At 34.2% G+C, this 15,372-nt stretch overlaps 1 protein-coding gene across 2 annotated transcripts; it reads right to left on the bottom strand.

Annotated features, from left to right (window-relative positions):
- Positions 1 to 3,300: 3,300 nt before the first annotated feature.
- LOC119189080 (phospholipase D beta 1-like) lies at positions 3,301 to 12,376 on the bottom strand. Of its 2 annotated transcripts, none has more exons than XM_037437843.1 (6): positions 12,181 to 12,376; positions 10,006 to 10,171; positions 8,299 to 8,417; positions 7,428 to 7,563; positions 6,845 to 6,957; positions 3,301 to 6,554 (listed from the first exon to the last, which is right to left on the bottom strand). In XM_037437843.1, exons 1-6 carry the CDS (start codon positions 12,205 to 12,207, stop codon positions 6,303 to 6,305), a joined length of 813 nt encoding a protein of 270 aa, XP_037293740.1. In that variant the 5' UTR covers positions 12,208 to 12,376; the 3' UTR covers positions 3,301 to 6,302. The 2 variants fall into 2 exon arrangements, with proteins under 2 accessions (XP_037293740.1, XP_037293742.1); XM_037437845.1 differs by having other exon boundaries at positions 6,845 to 6,948.
- Positions 12,377 to 15,372: the final 2,996 nt, after the last annotated feature.

The raw sequence follows: 15,372 nt of genomic DNA, 5'->3' as shown, positions 1-15,372 counted from the left end.
ACGGACCCTGTGTTAAGGTACTAACTAGGTATAGTTTTAGCCAGAATAAAATGTGTTATTGCGTTTACAATCCATAATATTATTAAGTATTTGTGTTGTCTTGAAAGTTCATTAGTCGAAGCCCACGTTAGTAGGGTTCTTGCTGTGTCCGTCGAGTTTAAAATAGGTCGGCATAATTGTATCAACTGGCGAGGAATAACTATTTCTCCAACTTCTTACTTTTTTGCTGGTGGTAGGATATGTTTTATATCCGTCCGGATAGCGACTACCGTACACAAGGTATTAAAAACCGCCATAGTGGTCCACGTAAGTGTGTCGCGTTACGGGATCAGCCTGTGTATATCCGGCTCCAACAGGCCGGCATAATTGTGTCGACTGGCGAAGGCTACCCCTCCTATTTACCATCAAATGCAATGGAATCACTTCTATGCCCGAATAAATAAAGAACTGATGTACTAAAGGTCCATAAGTATACCTAAAAGATTCCGCCGTCGCTTCTCACTCACACTGCTCATACGTGTGGATATCTGCATTTGACGCTAGACCTGTATTTAGCATATTAGGTACAGATTTAGATTTGTGAATTAACTAGAATATTAATGCTCCTGAGCTCTTTGAATTCACTAATACAATTATTACTGTTGGATGGAACGGTATAATTGACTTGTCAATGTGTATTTATTGTTTTTGACTGCTTTGCGTAGTTATATATGTACGTTGTACGAGTACTACTATTGCGCTGATATGGGGTTCGAATCCCGGGTCGAGTGAAAAATTATTTTTTGCAAACTTAATTTTTTTTTATTATTCTTAATGTCGAGACGAGCTTGCCGTTCGCTTGATGGTAAGCGATACGACGGCCCATAGACAGTAGAAACACAATCCAACACCTTGAATTACAAAGTATTGTCTGGTATTCCATTGTGCTAGCCATCCTGAGACATGAGGTGTTTAGTTATTATGTCCAGTAGTTACACTGGCTACAATGTCCTTCAAACCGGAACACAACAGTGGCTACAAACTGCTGCTTGGCGGCAGAAATAGACATTACGATGGTACCTACTCAGGCGGACTCTCACATATGAGAGACCCACCACCAGTTACAATAAAACAGATACATATCAAAATATATGTTTAACTATCCATAAATAGTTTAAATAAGACGTTCTATATAAATAAAAAATTAACGTTTAATTGTAAAAATAGCCATAAATAGTTTAATAAAGAAGTTATTATGTTGATAATACTGTTTAATAGTCATTAGTTTACCATCTCAATATTCTTTTTGTATTTAAACACGCAGAATATTTTCTACGACATAACTAATCTAGATTAGACCTAATGATTGTGACGTCGGGCAGCCGCTGCGGCTGCGGGCTGCGGCTGGCGGATTACCCCGATCGAACTTAGATGGATAGTGTTGAATTAGGGTTCTCGGTTGGGGATAGAACATTCTAGATATTAGACGTATCATTTCTAATGTCAGATAGTGGCAACGTCAACGTTATTAGAGTATTTTTTTTACACAATACACAATATCACGCAATTTATCCCCGAAGGGGTATGCAGAGGCGCAACCAAGGCACCCACTTTTCGCCAAGTGTGTTCCGTCCCATGATAGGTGGCGAGCCTATCGCCATATCGGGCACAAATTCCGGACTCCGGGCTGATATTGAGCAGAAAAACCCAAATATCACTTTGCCCGAACCGGGATTCGAACCCAGGACCTCAGAGCGCTGTCGTACCGCACATGCAGTACAACTACGCCACCGAGGCAGTCAAGCAGCAAGCCTTTTTTTTAATCTTTATTTAAGGAGCTTAATCGTTATTTCAAGACTGTGTCGCTCAAGAGTAGTTTACATTGAGTAAATATGAAATGTTATAATTGTTACTATCATGTATTGTGTTTACAGTTCGCTAATTTATTTTAACACTAGCGACCCGCCCCGGCTTCGTACGGGTGCAATGCTGACTATTTAATCGATGTTATTATTATACATATAAATCTTCTTCTTGAATCACTCTATCTATTAAAAAAAACCGCATCAAAAATCCGTTGCGTAGTTTTAAAGATTTAAGCACACATAGGCGATAGCCTAGTTGGGTGTGGAACGGACTGCCGAGACGAATGTCCGCAGGTTCAAATCCCAAGGGCACACACATCTGACTTTTCTAAAATCATGTGTGTATTCATTGTGAATTTATCGTTCGCTTTAACGGTGAAGGAAAACATCGTGAGGAAACCTGCACATCTGAGAAGTTCTCTATGGGAATTTCGAAGGTGTGTGTAGTCTACCAAACCGCACTAGGCCAGCGTGGTGGACTAAGGCCTAATCCCTCTCAGTAGTAGAGGAGGCCCGTGCTAAGCAGTGGGCAAGTATATATAATACAGGGCTGATATTATTAAGCACACATAGGGACAGAGAAAGCGACTTTGTTTTATACTATGTAGTGAAGGGCCTATGTTAATTTATACTGGTTGTAAAATGGGTTTAAAATTTCATGTTGGTTAAATTACAAGATAATTCATGTATCCCCATTTATTTATCTATTGTAGTAATTATTGGGATTATGGTAAGATTTGGAATTATGTCGACGCTTAAAAGGCAATAATATCTAAGCGACGAATATACCGAAAATTAGTTTTACAAATATTTGTAATTGCCAGATTTTTCTGCGTTGTTTAATTACGTTTTATAGCTCTAGGACGATTTTAATGTCATATTTTTTATGCTCCCGGTCAGTTCGACGCATGTTACCTGTATTTTCGAAATGACCCAGGAGTGTTTTTAAGCCGACTATGCCCACAAGTCATTTGACTTGTGAAAACTGGATTGGAATTTTAAAATCGTCAGAAACTAACTGTTATTTTAATTGTCGGCTCTCAAGCGTTGCCTTTGCACGAAAAAATGTGTAAAACGTAGTGTATAATCTATGAAGGTGTGTTTTTTCTGTTTGTGAATTTTAGGTGTAAAAAATAATACACATTTTTTTAACATATACGTTTTAATTAAATGTATTTTGATTACACAATCATGAGCTTTAATTAATATGAAAGTCACTTTCGAATTAACGAATAAATGTACAACCTTATTTTTAATTATATTATGTGTAGTATAATACAAGGGGTGAATAGGGGAAATGTCAAGTAGATATTGATTTTCATCAACGCCCTCTGTATTTGGTGTACGAAAATGAGTTTTTAAATAGGCACAATAGATGGTGTATTTATAAAATTAGTAAATTATTAAAATTAGGAAAGATTTTTTTATTAATACAGATAAGTTCTATGGATTCAAAATATCATTTTTTAATGTAAAAATACGTTATTGTTAACACATGGGACGTCGCTTTTGGTAATAATTTTGGCATATAAAACTCATTTTCTTAAGTGCGTTGATGAAAACAATGGATGGAATCTATTAACAATAAATATAATGCAGGATGGAGTGTTGCGATGGATTCAATACTATTGAGTTTTACAATTAGGCCACATACAATGCTTTTTTACTTTTATTTTAATCAATTTACGAAGAAATTTGTGGTAGCCGGTGTATGTATTAGGAATACAGTTGTATGGTGTTTACAGTATTGTACTATTTTTTTTATTCTTTTATATTATATTTGGCAATAATGTTTACTCATGTTATATTTTAATAAATTGTTATTTAGATATTTGAGTATTTAGTGTGCCTCTTTGGGATTCTAGATTTATAATGCGATATAATTGTAAAAGCCAAGTCTTTCATTTAACTGAACATATGATGGATGTAAATGAAAGTTATTTTACATTTAATGGTATTCATAAGCTTAAACTCATTAATCCTCAGATTTAACATTGACTTGTTTAATTAATTTATGATAATTATATTTAATTACATTGACAATATGTTTTGAACATTGGATTAGCTCTTACTTCTAAATGACAAGCTCATGTTTATTATAATTCCAGATAAAAAACATTTAATTGCAGCAAACAAAATGTAAACGTCAAGGCCGAGTGTGTTCGTTAATGAAAGTTACAAGGGTAAATGAAAGATTTAAATGAAAGAAAATAGTTTTTCAGTCTTATAACCACTCATGACTGTTATTTACTGTTATGTTCGGCGACACAAGGCCGCTGATATAGAAGCAGCGATTATTATAAAGAATGCACTTAAACCTTAAGAGATTTCGTTTAATGTTATTTATACTAGACTTTTAGCAATATTTAAAGTGATATTTTATTTTCAAAATGGCATAAAAGTATAAGGCACGGTTTTAATATTTGACTAAATTTACTTAAATTTTAGAAGGACGTATAACACAGCTACAACGTTTTTTTTACGTAATAATTATCTAAAAAATGGGGAGCCGCGATAAAAAATGCAAATATATTTTGGCACTTTAGATAAAAAATGAAAAAATAATATATGATTAATTACTTTCATTTCAGCAGAAATTAAATGTAAAATTTTCATTCTCGTGATATGATATGTTCAATAATTGGATACAAGATTGCCGTGACAAACAAAATGAACCAAAGGCGATGAAAATAAAATAAAACAAAATGTATTATTAGATTTCTTTTATTTAAATTCGAAATGTAACAATAGAATATATATTTTTTTGTAAATATAAAATCGTATCTTGTCAATGGATGGATTTTCAAAATTTGGAAAATCATCTGTATCGAAACATTAATTCAAAATCAATCTTTCATTTATTTTTGTTTAAAATGAAAATCATGTTACATATTATTTAAAAAAATGAAATAAAAATAAAAAAAATAATTAAGTAGCTTAATAACTTAAAAATAGATTTAAAAACTTTGGTATCTGTATTAAGACCGATTATTTTTGTTTGTAAAAAAGCTATAAATTGAAAAATTACAATTATTTACATTAATATAGAAGCTGATGTATAAATTAAAATTAATGAAACTTATATTTATTGTCAGTTCGCGATTTGAGTATTTTATCCTTTAATAATAGACTATTTACATACTCTGAAAAATATAGAGACAAATTAATATTACAGTACTTTGTGACGTGAGAGACTGGCAGTATACGTAAAGTACTAACACGTTCCCAGTCCCGTGAAACGTACAATTTTAAAGCATTTTCGGTTATGGATTACCCATTCCGTGTGTCCATAATGTTAGGCTATAATTTTGTCGGAAGACCACAATATTTCCGATATGAATGGCTTCGAAATGAAACTGCTAATATTACATTCTTGAATGAAGTCGCAGATTGTTTCAAAGGCTTTTGAAATTGTAAAATGGTGCAATGAAGTTCCAAGGGACTGTTCACGTATATCAATAAAATTTTCCTAAAAATCAAACACTTAGGCAAATTTTTCTAAAACAAAATAATTCCATATCGATGGGGTATTGAAAATATACGTTTCGTAACAATAAACTCGAATTTCATAACAATTTTTCAATAAAAAAATCAAACGATACAAATCGTTAGAATTTTATAATATTTTTTTATATTACCTTTTAACACCTACAAGATGATGTTATCAAACAAACGTAGCTTAATATAAAAGAGATCCTTCATGGGAATCATATTATTATAAAAAATGTTTTGGAGTTGATAATTTGCTTATTAACTGAGCCCGTGTGACGTCACAACTTATATTAGAAACACTTGCTTAATATGTCTTATTCGTGTAGCTAATATGAAAGCAATTAGCAGATTTTAATGTACCAAAAATCAGTTCTTTGGATTATGAGATTAAAGAGTTAGAAATGAGTATTTTCCGTTTTCACGCTCATTCTCGGAAAAGCCAATTATCTGCTCGTGAATATGTATGCACACTTAACACGTGCCACAGTGTTCGTGAAAATTGTCTCTCATCAAATACAAGTGTTTCTAAACTGCTTTCAGTACAATAAGTACGAAAACTGCACGTCACAGGCCAAGCGTAACCAGTCATAATCAACAAACGACTAGCAAATCGTCACTCCACAAAAAACCATTTGAAAAAACTAGGGAGAAAAATAATTCAATTATTATTCACCCGATTACGATCTAAATTTGTAAATTCTAAAACGTTTCGGCCGATGATAATGTCATATAGTTCTGGACGTCGCATCGCCTAAATAAATCAGTCGTAATACAACCAGATCAATATCCATTGGATGCATTGCACTAACTAGTTCATCGTTCCTGTATCACAATCAATTTTAAAGACTATCTACATTGTATCTAGACCACTTATTTACACATGTTCACTGTCACTTGTTTCACTAATGTCACTTGGTTCACTAATGTCACTTGGTTCACTTCCGTCACTTGTTCAAGTGCGTCACTTTACACAACGTGTGTTTCGCTTCTCTTGTTAAATGACTCATCTATGGTCACGTTTTGTTTCTTATTCTCCTTTTTAATGGTGCCATATTGAGGCACGTCTGATGGTAGGTTTTGGACTGTCAATATTTGGCTTGAGTTGTGAGGGGTGCTGGTGGAAACTGGGCTCCCGTATTGGTTGCCGTATTTGTGTCGCGATGGGTCCTTCAGGATCGACTGGGGTTTCTTCACTGATGGAGTTTGGGACATCTGGTGCTGTAACAATGGGTTTAGGTGAGTTTGAAACTTAATGAGGTCATTACGCAGTTTCGTAAACTTCGTCTGATGTTGCTGGGTATCTAATTCGTCATAATTAAGATATAAATGTCTAGGTTACTGTACACTAAATAAGTACTAGGTATACCGGTATATAATACTATACTGTACTGTATTATATACAATACTTTACCTATTGGTGTTGGCAACTTTTGAGTTTATGAAGTTTGATATCTATGAAGCCATCAAATATAAACTATTTGGTATATTTTAAGTCTTTCATAACTCACCTGTGTGCAATTGCCCTGATGAAGTACGGTGACATCTGGTGGTGGAACGGCGGCCATCTTGTCCAGCCTCTGACGCCTTAGAGTGCCACCAGCTGACTGTCTGTCTAGAGAAACTGTCTTATTGTTAGGTTTACTTCAGAAAACTTACATTTCAGAAATCAATAGTAATCAATTATTTTCAGGTATGTAAAAATGCACGACGAATTTGCGTATTTATATTTCATATTTTTTCCGAAAAAGTAATTAATCATATAAAAAACATTCGAGATTTCCTAGAATTCTCTTTTACATTTGGAAATATCATTAAAAGTTTATTTATCATTCGCTTTAACGGCGAAGGAAAACATCGTGAGGAACCCTGCACATCTGAAAAGTTCTCTATAGGAATGTCGAAGGTGTGTGAAGTCTACCAATCCGCACTACAGCGTGGTAGACTAAGGCCTAATCCTTCTCAGTAGTAGAGGCCCGTGCTCAGCAGTGGGCAAGTATATAATACAGGGCTGATATTATTATTATTCAAAGTTTTCATATATTTACAGATCATAATTGCATTAAAAAAGGAAATTTTCGAAATGAATCTTACCATCAAGCCCGTAGTTGTGCGGCGGGCTGGTCATGTGAGAAGGCGATCCTCCCGATATCCCTCCGTTCATCATGTGAGGCTTCGGTAATGGCTGAGCTCCGTACTGCTGAGGGGGAGTTGGAGTGCGGCCGGCTTGCTGCAAGTAATAAAGATGGTGAGTGTGGGAGCTTGGATTGAGCTGGTGATCGTGTATGTTACCAGCGTCTTGAGAGTTGGGGGCGTTTGGAGGATTCCACCACGGTATACCCAACCTTCCGCTAAAGGAACTAGAGGTATTTTGGTTTGTATTTGTTTGGGGTTTGTATAGAATTATGTAATGGTAGGACGGCCTGGCGCTCGTCATACGTTTTTAATATCTGGCGGTTCAATGAAGGGTCATTAAGCCAGCAAACTCAATATAACTCTTTAATTTCAATTGATGCTGAGCGATAGATGTCAATCAATTTCTCCGTGAAATAAAAAGAAATTACGTTAGCGTGTAAAGTCCTAGCATTCATATTAATTGCCAATTTATTTTTAATTCTATCAAAATTAGAAAATTTTGGTATAAACGTGTCGGATATTATGTGCTTAAGGAAGGTAATGCATGTCACACCTTTATTCAGGAATCAGGAGTATGTATGAGATCAGTAGTGGAGGAGGCCCGAGCCCAGAAGTGGGACAGTATATAATACAAGGCTGATATTATTATTTTCATGACAATCTTTCATATAAAGAAATCTTATATTGACATGATGTAGCGAGTTTGTTAGTCGGATATTCTTCAATAGTATAATATTTTACTAAAACAAATACGTTTTTTTTACATCGATATTTAGTATATTGCATTCTAAATTCTACTGCACAGTTATTTGTTACAAAATTCACTTACTTGTTGCAAATATTCTCCAATCAAAGGCGGGTAGGACAGATATCTATCGGAAGCCATATTGTAGTAGGATCCATCGAGCGGCGGCATGGGGCTCGGAGCTGGTACGTAGTTCGTTTTACCTGAGAACGATGTAAAATTATTGAATGCACAAAGACATTAAAATTGACGTATATTCTATAGACACGAACGTCCATATAAACTATTTGTTCAAAATCTGAACTAAAATGACAACCAAAACTTCACTGTTATAACAAATTTATTCACTTGAACAAGAAATAATTTTACTTATTTGACTAATATTTTTTATTCAAATCCAGGTTTACACTTAGACTCGAGTTCTTATATCATGAGCGCCACTCCGTACACAACCACAAGCTGTCAATATTGACACCATACTAAAATCATTTTGAATGGCTTGCAGTTCAATTCAGTTGAACTCAGTGAATGTTTGGAACGTCAAATCTAGTACGTAGTACATATATATCGATGCATTAAATTATATAGTTAGTTATAGACCGAAAATCAGGGCTAAATTTTTGCTCCATAAGTTACAATTGGTAATAAGTCGCTGTCTTACTTGAAATGTCCGTATGACATGTCACAGCGTCCTTAGATATTAATACAAAAATAATATATTTACAGAAAATATACTAATATGCGCAAAAAACGTGCCAATCACACTATTGAAAAATTATGAAGTATTTATTTTACATTAATGTTTTACTATTTCACGAAGTATTGAGTAACCATGACATAAGCTCAAAATTTTTGTATGAAATCTTCCCAATGTCCACTCTATATAATCTTAAAACTCTGAAAATTCATGACAATGTCAACACCATAGCACGAATATATGTGTAATTTATTGATATCGAAATAATTTGATATACTAAATAATTTAGTTGGCAATTATCAGGAAATGTTTACTAAGTTGTACATTTTAGGAACGTTCGATTTTAAATTGATATTTTTTTAACTGTATTTGACTTTTCGTGCTAGTTCTTTGAAAAATGTAGTTCTGCGTGTCTTAAAGAATCCTTTGTTTATAATTAAAGTAATAACGAATTGTTTGATAATTAAGTAATAAACATCAAATGAAAAATAACTGTATCTACAGTTTTTGAAAATCGAACGTACGTTCTGAAAATGGAACAGTACGTCCAAGGAAAATTAAATAACAAGGTAATATGATAACCGAGCGAAAAAGTTGTAGGGATAATTGAAACGCAAATTTTAATCGTAATCATCTAAATTGACGCATGTCAGTTACTTTGAAATGGTAGTACAACATATTACGAATTACAGTGCTAGGGGTGTGGCCTTTGAAACTAAAGCAATGGTTACATTCAGCTTGGCAGTAAAATCTTAGAAGAGATGGTGTTGACTAGAGTTATTTTCTTTTTATAATATCTTGCGAATGGTGAAAAAGGAAACATCGTACTAAATAATACCTAGAAATTCTTGATATTAGAATCTATTAAATACTATTTGAAATCTAGGAATCAGTTGTATGGACCAGCGTCTCTGCCCTCTCAGTAGTAGAGGAGGCTCGTGCCCAATAGTGGGACAGTATACAATACAGAGCTGATATTATTATTATATTATTATTCATACCGTTTAACTACGTAACTCTTCACCCCATATATTCAATCTGTTTCATTACATTAATTTCCACCCATTCCAATCGCCATTTTAATCCAAACTCACCAGCACTCCTTCCCAAGGTGCTGTGCCCGCTGATGTCCTTATGCCGGTGCGGATGAGGCAGGGTCCTGGCGTGGTCTCCGTCGTACACGGCGTAGTTGGGCGGCGGGTAGTCCAGCGGTGGGGGGATCACGATGCCCTGGTCGTCCATGAGGTAGGCGTCCGTGGTCTAAGCGAACAATATATTATCAGAATAAAAAAAAATTGAGGGTACTTGTGATTTGACCTGGATTTTTTCTATTAAAAACTGGTTTAAAAATATGTATTTTTAGCTCCCAGCTTATATAGCTTATTTAAAGGTAAAGTATAAAGTAACAGCGAATTTCTATAAAAACTTACTTCCAGAACATGGATTTTATCTCATAGCTTAAATAAGTTATTTAGGAGGTTAAGTATAAAATGACAGTTGAATAGATTTTGATTATTTTTTCTTTATTGAATTAAATGTAGGTCCAATAAATCTTAATATGAAAGCGAAAGTTGTGATATTTCGTTTTATAAGTAAATGCCTGATAAAAAAATGCTGAAATTTGGAAATGTCTTGTGTTAACACATAGAATATATCCCCGTAAATTACACAGGCCTTTTGTATTGCAAAATATCTTTTATGGACCTTCGCAGTCTCCTAACTCCTAATAAATTATCTTTACATAATTGTACAGTGGAACATTAATATCCAAAAACCTTAATTATTAAATCAAGATCTATACTAATAAAAGCTGAAGAGTTTTTGAACGCGCTAATCAAAGGAACAACACCGATTTTGCAATTTTCACTAGCAGAATGCTATATAACTCCTAAGTGCTATGGCCTACTTTTCATCCCGAGCGAATATTTATCCCAAAACACCTTATTTCGGCAAGCGGAGCTGCAAGCAAACGCTACTCTTTTATAATACTAGTTATATATTTTTCAGTCTATACCTGACTGGTCAATGAACTTTAGGACGAAATTGAAAGAAAGTCAGTTAAGAAGAGGTCACATTGGCGTCAAAAATCTAAAATCTCACGATGGAATGTTTTAGATCATTAAACGACTTTAAATTCGCTGTATTTATGGCGCAGTATGAAAATAAAGATCTTGAGACTGTAATTGGAGAGTTCAAACATTGAAGATTTAAAGCGAGGTTATTATATTTTGGGAGTTTAATAGTAAAGATTTTGTCTATGATTAATGTAGTTCACTGATGGCTCGGTGGCTTACTGCATGTGCGGCAGCGCTCTGAGGTCCTGGGTTCGAAGCACGGGCCGGGCAAAGTGATATTTGGATTTTACTGCTCAGTGAAAACCCGGAGTTTGGAATTTGTGTCCGATATGGCTATAGGCTCGCCCTCTATCACACCATGAGACGGAACACAATTGGCGAAAAGTGAGTGCCCTGGTTGCGCCTCTGCATACCCTTTCGGGGATGAATGCATGAAGTGTGTTGTATGTTATTAATGTAGTTGATTCACAAATTTGATGTCAAAAAAAGAAATCTAAGACCCACAGATATAGAACTAAGCATTTTCTAAAACCAACATGAATTAATTATCTCGTACTATAATGCTCGCGTCTCGCCTACGTAAATCCTTTTTGAGCTAAAAAGTGGCGTAGTTTACTTAAATACGGCGTGAATCGATAGTTCACCTACACACAAACTTCACCTTTATTAAACACAGACATTACGTCTTTTATTGTTAAAGAGAGAGAGATGAAGGTATAGCAAAAATTTTTTGCCAAAACTTTCCGTTCCATAATATAATAGAAAGCAGGCCTATTACTGTATTGGACATAAATTACAAACTCCAGGCTGACACTGACCAGAAAAATTCAATATTACTGTGCACGACTTAGGATTCCAATTGGGACTTCAAAGCGGTGTCGCTTTGCGCACGCAACTGAAGCAGGCACCTTTTATATTACATTATATTCAACTAAGCTTTTGCTTAGGCTTCGCCCGCGGGAAGAAGTTTTACAGAATTTTTTTTTTCGACTTAAGTACTTGATATGTATCGTTATATTATAAAAATTACATAAAATCATTATAAATTGTAGCCTATGTGTTATTCTGATGTATAACCAATATTACTGTAAAAGTTTTTTTCCAAATCCGTTCAGTAGTTTTTTCGTGAAAGAGGAACAAACATATATTCTCACAAACTTTCGTATTTATAATATTAGTAGGATATTGACTTACCTGGCTCAGCATATGCCTGTTGGGCATCGTAGGCACCTCAGGGATGGGCGGAGGTTGTCGGTCATCCCCTCATCTTGGGAATACGTCTCAGATTTCTCTGAAACCGAGCTCAGAGTTTCCCCAGTCATCGTATCGTTGTATGACGATGGCGCGTACATTTCTATCGTGGCCGATTTCGACGACTGGCCCGCTTGCTCTGCGCGAAACGGAACGTTATTTTGACAGGTGTCAGATTTGACAGCTGTCAGATTGTGGTTTAAATAGTGCAGAAGTAATAAGTTTGTAATTGTTGCAACGTATTTTATAGTATGTAATATTATGGCATTAATTATTAATTCTACACTAATTAACTTTTCATGATTTCAGCAGCATTTATGAAGTACAGAATCATTAAAATAAGTAATGAATGTAACAAATACTATTCGTTTAAACTATTCTAAAATGTATACACACACATTTTAACTACACAAGAAGCTTGGGACATTAATGATTCTACAAAAAGCCTATTAAAGCAATGATCAATTTTATTATCCCCATTGTATTTTTATTTCTCTAATAACAATAAAAATAATAATAACAATGTAAAAAACATATTTGTGATAAAAAAAACGTTAAATCAGCGCGACAAAATAATTTAAAATTAGAATTCAAAAAAACAAATCAACGAATTCTTTTTTCAAATAAATGATAACTTCAAAATAAAAATAAAAAAACAAAAATACCTTTCAACCTTCTCGAACGCCTTTTCAATATGAAACAAGCGATCAAGGCGGCGTTAATGAAAACCAACACAACCCCAGTGATGGACACGTAAATGACGACTGATTTTGACACATCAGCCTGATCCACATACTCCGTGGAGATTACGTTCAGCTCGCCTACTTCTGATGAAGCTGGGTGCAAAATAAAAACAGAATTAGCAAAAGAAAAAAAAAATGGCGTCTTAGTTGAGTAACTTTGAGTTGAATGTTTTAGTTGAAAAGAAAATTTTGTGACAGGTTTAATAAATTAAAATTGAGTTATCATAATGCTATCCGAAAGTGCGTCAATTAAAGTTATTATTTTCCATAGACTGGTAAAACCCTTTAGTCAAATTACTTTTAATATAAACAAACTATCAATAAAGTGAAATTTTAATAAATATTGTAGTTATTAATATTTTAAAATTTATTTTTAGAATACCAGCTACGATTGCAACAATACAATTGCGTAGCTTCTAATTCCATAATCCAATATTACTTATCTTAAATCATCTATGAGATAGAATAAGGTCATGTTGCAACTTATTTAATAAATATATCAACAATTCTAAGAAATTCACATCGCACAAATATGATCGAGCAATTTTATGCGCATACTTTTTCACATGGGAGTAAAATCGGATTATTCGCAAACCAATGAATCGGCAGATTTAGATAGTAATGCCAACCCGCGTTTCGGATATTGTCCGTTCATGTATTTATGTTCTAGTTTACTTGAATATGAAATACATCCAGCTGTTGTATCGAATTCATAATATCTATCTGTTCCTTGTGTATATTTATGCGTTCAATTTTGTATTTTGTAGCACAAATCAATATGATTTGAAGCGATAGGTTAGGTTATGTTTTTTAAATTGTACTTTTGCAATTTTAATAAAAACAATATCATAGTGAAAAATTAAAATGATACTTTCAACTTTTAAACATTCAGTGAAAGGAACTCAAACCATACAGCCTTGAATTTTAAATCTATCCACTCCAAACCTCTGATCCTCTTGTTAAGTCTCTTCGATGCAGACAGAATCCGATCAGCAGTACATTTAGGAGTATCAAAGCTGTTCCCACTATGGTCCCGGTGATGATAAAACTCCAGGGACGTTATAGGAACTATATTCTTCGGAACTAGATTGTACTGATGATGGGATCATGTCTAGGAAGCGTGGAAATAAGGATAAAGATTATTTTTTATCCAGGCTTAGCCACTATAATCCAGTTTTTAATTCGATGGAATGAATTTACGGGCGAATTTGATTATACATAGATAAAAATAAGAGTTTTGAAGATATTAATGTAGTTTTATACGGGCCCTTTTCAATAATAAAATATTATAGAATCCAAACAAAATATTTTAAAACCGGTCCGTTGCATTTTCTTATACTTGCACGACAAAGTGACTCCGATGCCCCTGATGGTAAGTGGACTGGGCTCTAATAGAATGTTGACTGACGAGAGATAACTCCTCAGCAGTCGACAATATTGTTTTTGGAACTGGTATTGAATCTATAATAATATCAGCCCTGTATTATATACTTGCCCACTGCTGAGCACGGGCCTCCTCTACTACTGAGAGGGATTAGGCCTTAGTCCACCACGCTGGCCTAGTGCGGATTGGTAGACGATGTTTTCCTTCACCGTTAAAGCGAACGATAAATTCACAAAGAATGCACACATGATTTTTTAAAAAGTCAGAGGTGTGTGCCCTTTGGGATTTGAACCTGCGGACATTCGTCTCGGCAGTCCGTTCCACACCCAACTAGGCTATCGCTGCTCTTAATTGAATCTATAGAATCTGATTTTTATTGATACGATCCACTAAGGATTAACTGGGATCATTTTGGATTTACAGTTGCCACTGTTGTCTAATCCATCTTATTAAAAACTCGAGTGTATACTGGATTTAATAGGAAGCGCAGTGTAGTTAAAAATAATGATCGCCAAAATTATGGCGGCCTATTTACGATTTTATAGATTTTATTTTATTGTCGTCAATTAAGAAAGTTCAACTAAACTTTACTGTCTCGAGAGGACTTCTTAAACTATTGATTCTTCGTTAATATCTTTAAGGTATATTGTAAAGTCAGGTATGTAGAATTTTCGCAAAATGTTAGTAATAAGACTGAGGTCTATTTCACGAAGTATGATGGAGCAGTTAGATGTTATCTGATATCAAAGTATGTTTAAAAGACCTTAAGCTTGTGTACATTTTAAGATTTGTTGCACAAAATTTTGATGATTATTTGGTATTTTGAAATCGTCTGGAACAATACAATTGCTATACTTTGAATTTAAATAATGATACTGAAATTAAACACCAAATTCCTAAGTAATAAGATACAAAATTAACGAAGCCTTCTCTCCATCATTAATTTCATCGAAATATAAATCTAGATCAAGCCTTGAACACTTACTTAGTGTAGTAATCTTCGTATCG

The sequence above is a fragment of the Manduca sexta genome, chromosome 2, assembly GCF_014839805.1.
Source record: "Manduca sexta isolate Smith_Timp_Sample1 chromosome 2, JHU_Msex_v1.0, whole genome shotgun sequence".
Taxonomy (NCBI): Eukaryota; Metazoa; Arthropoda; class Insecta; order Lepidoptera; family Sphingidae; genus Manduca; species Manduca sexta.
Note: the sequence above shows the minus strand (reverse complement) of the source record. Positions and strands in the feature narration are given on the sequence as shown.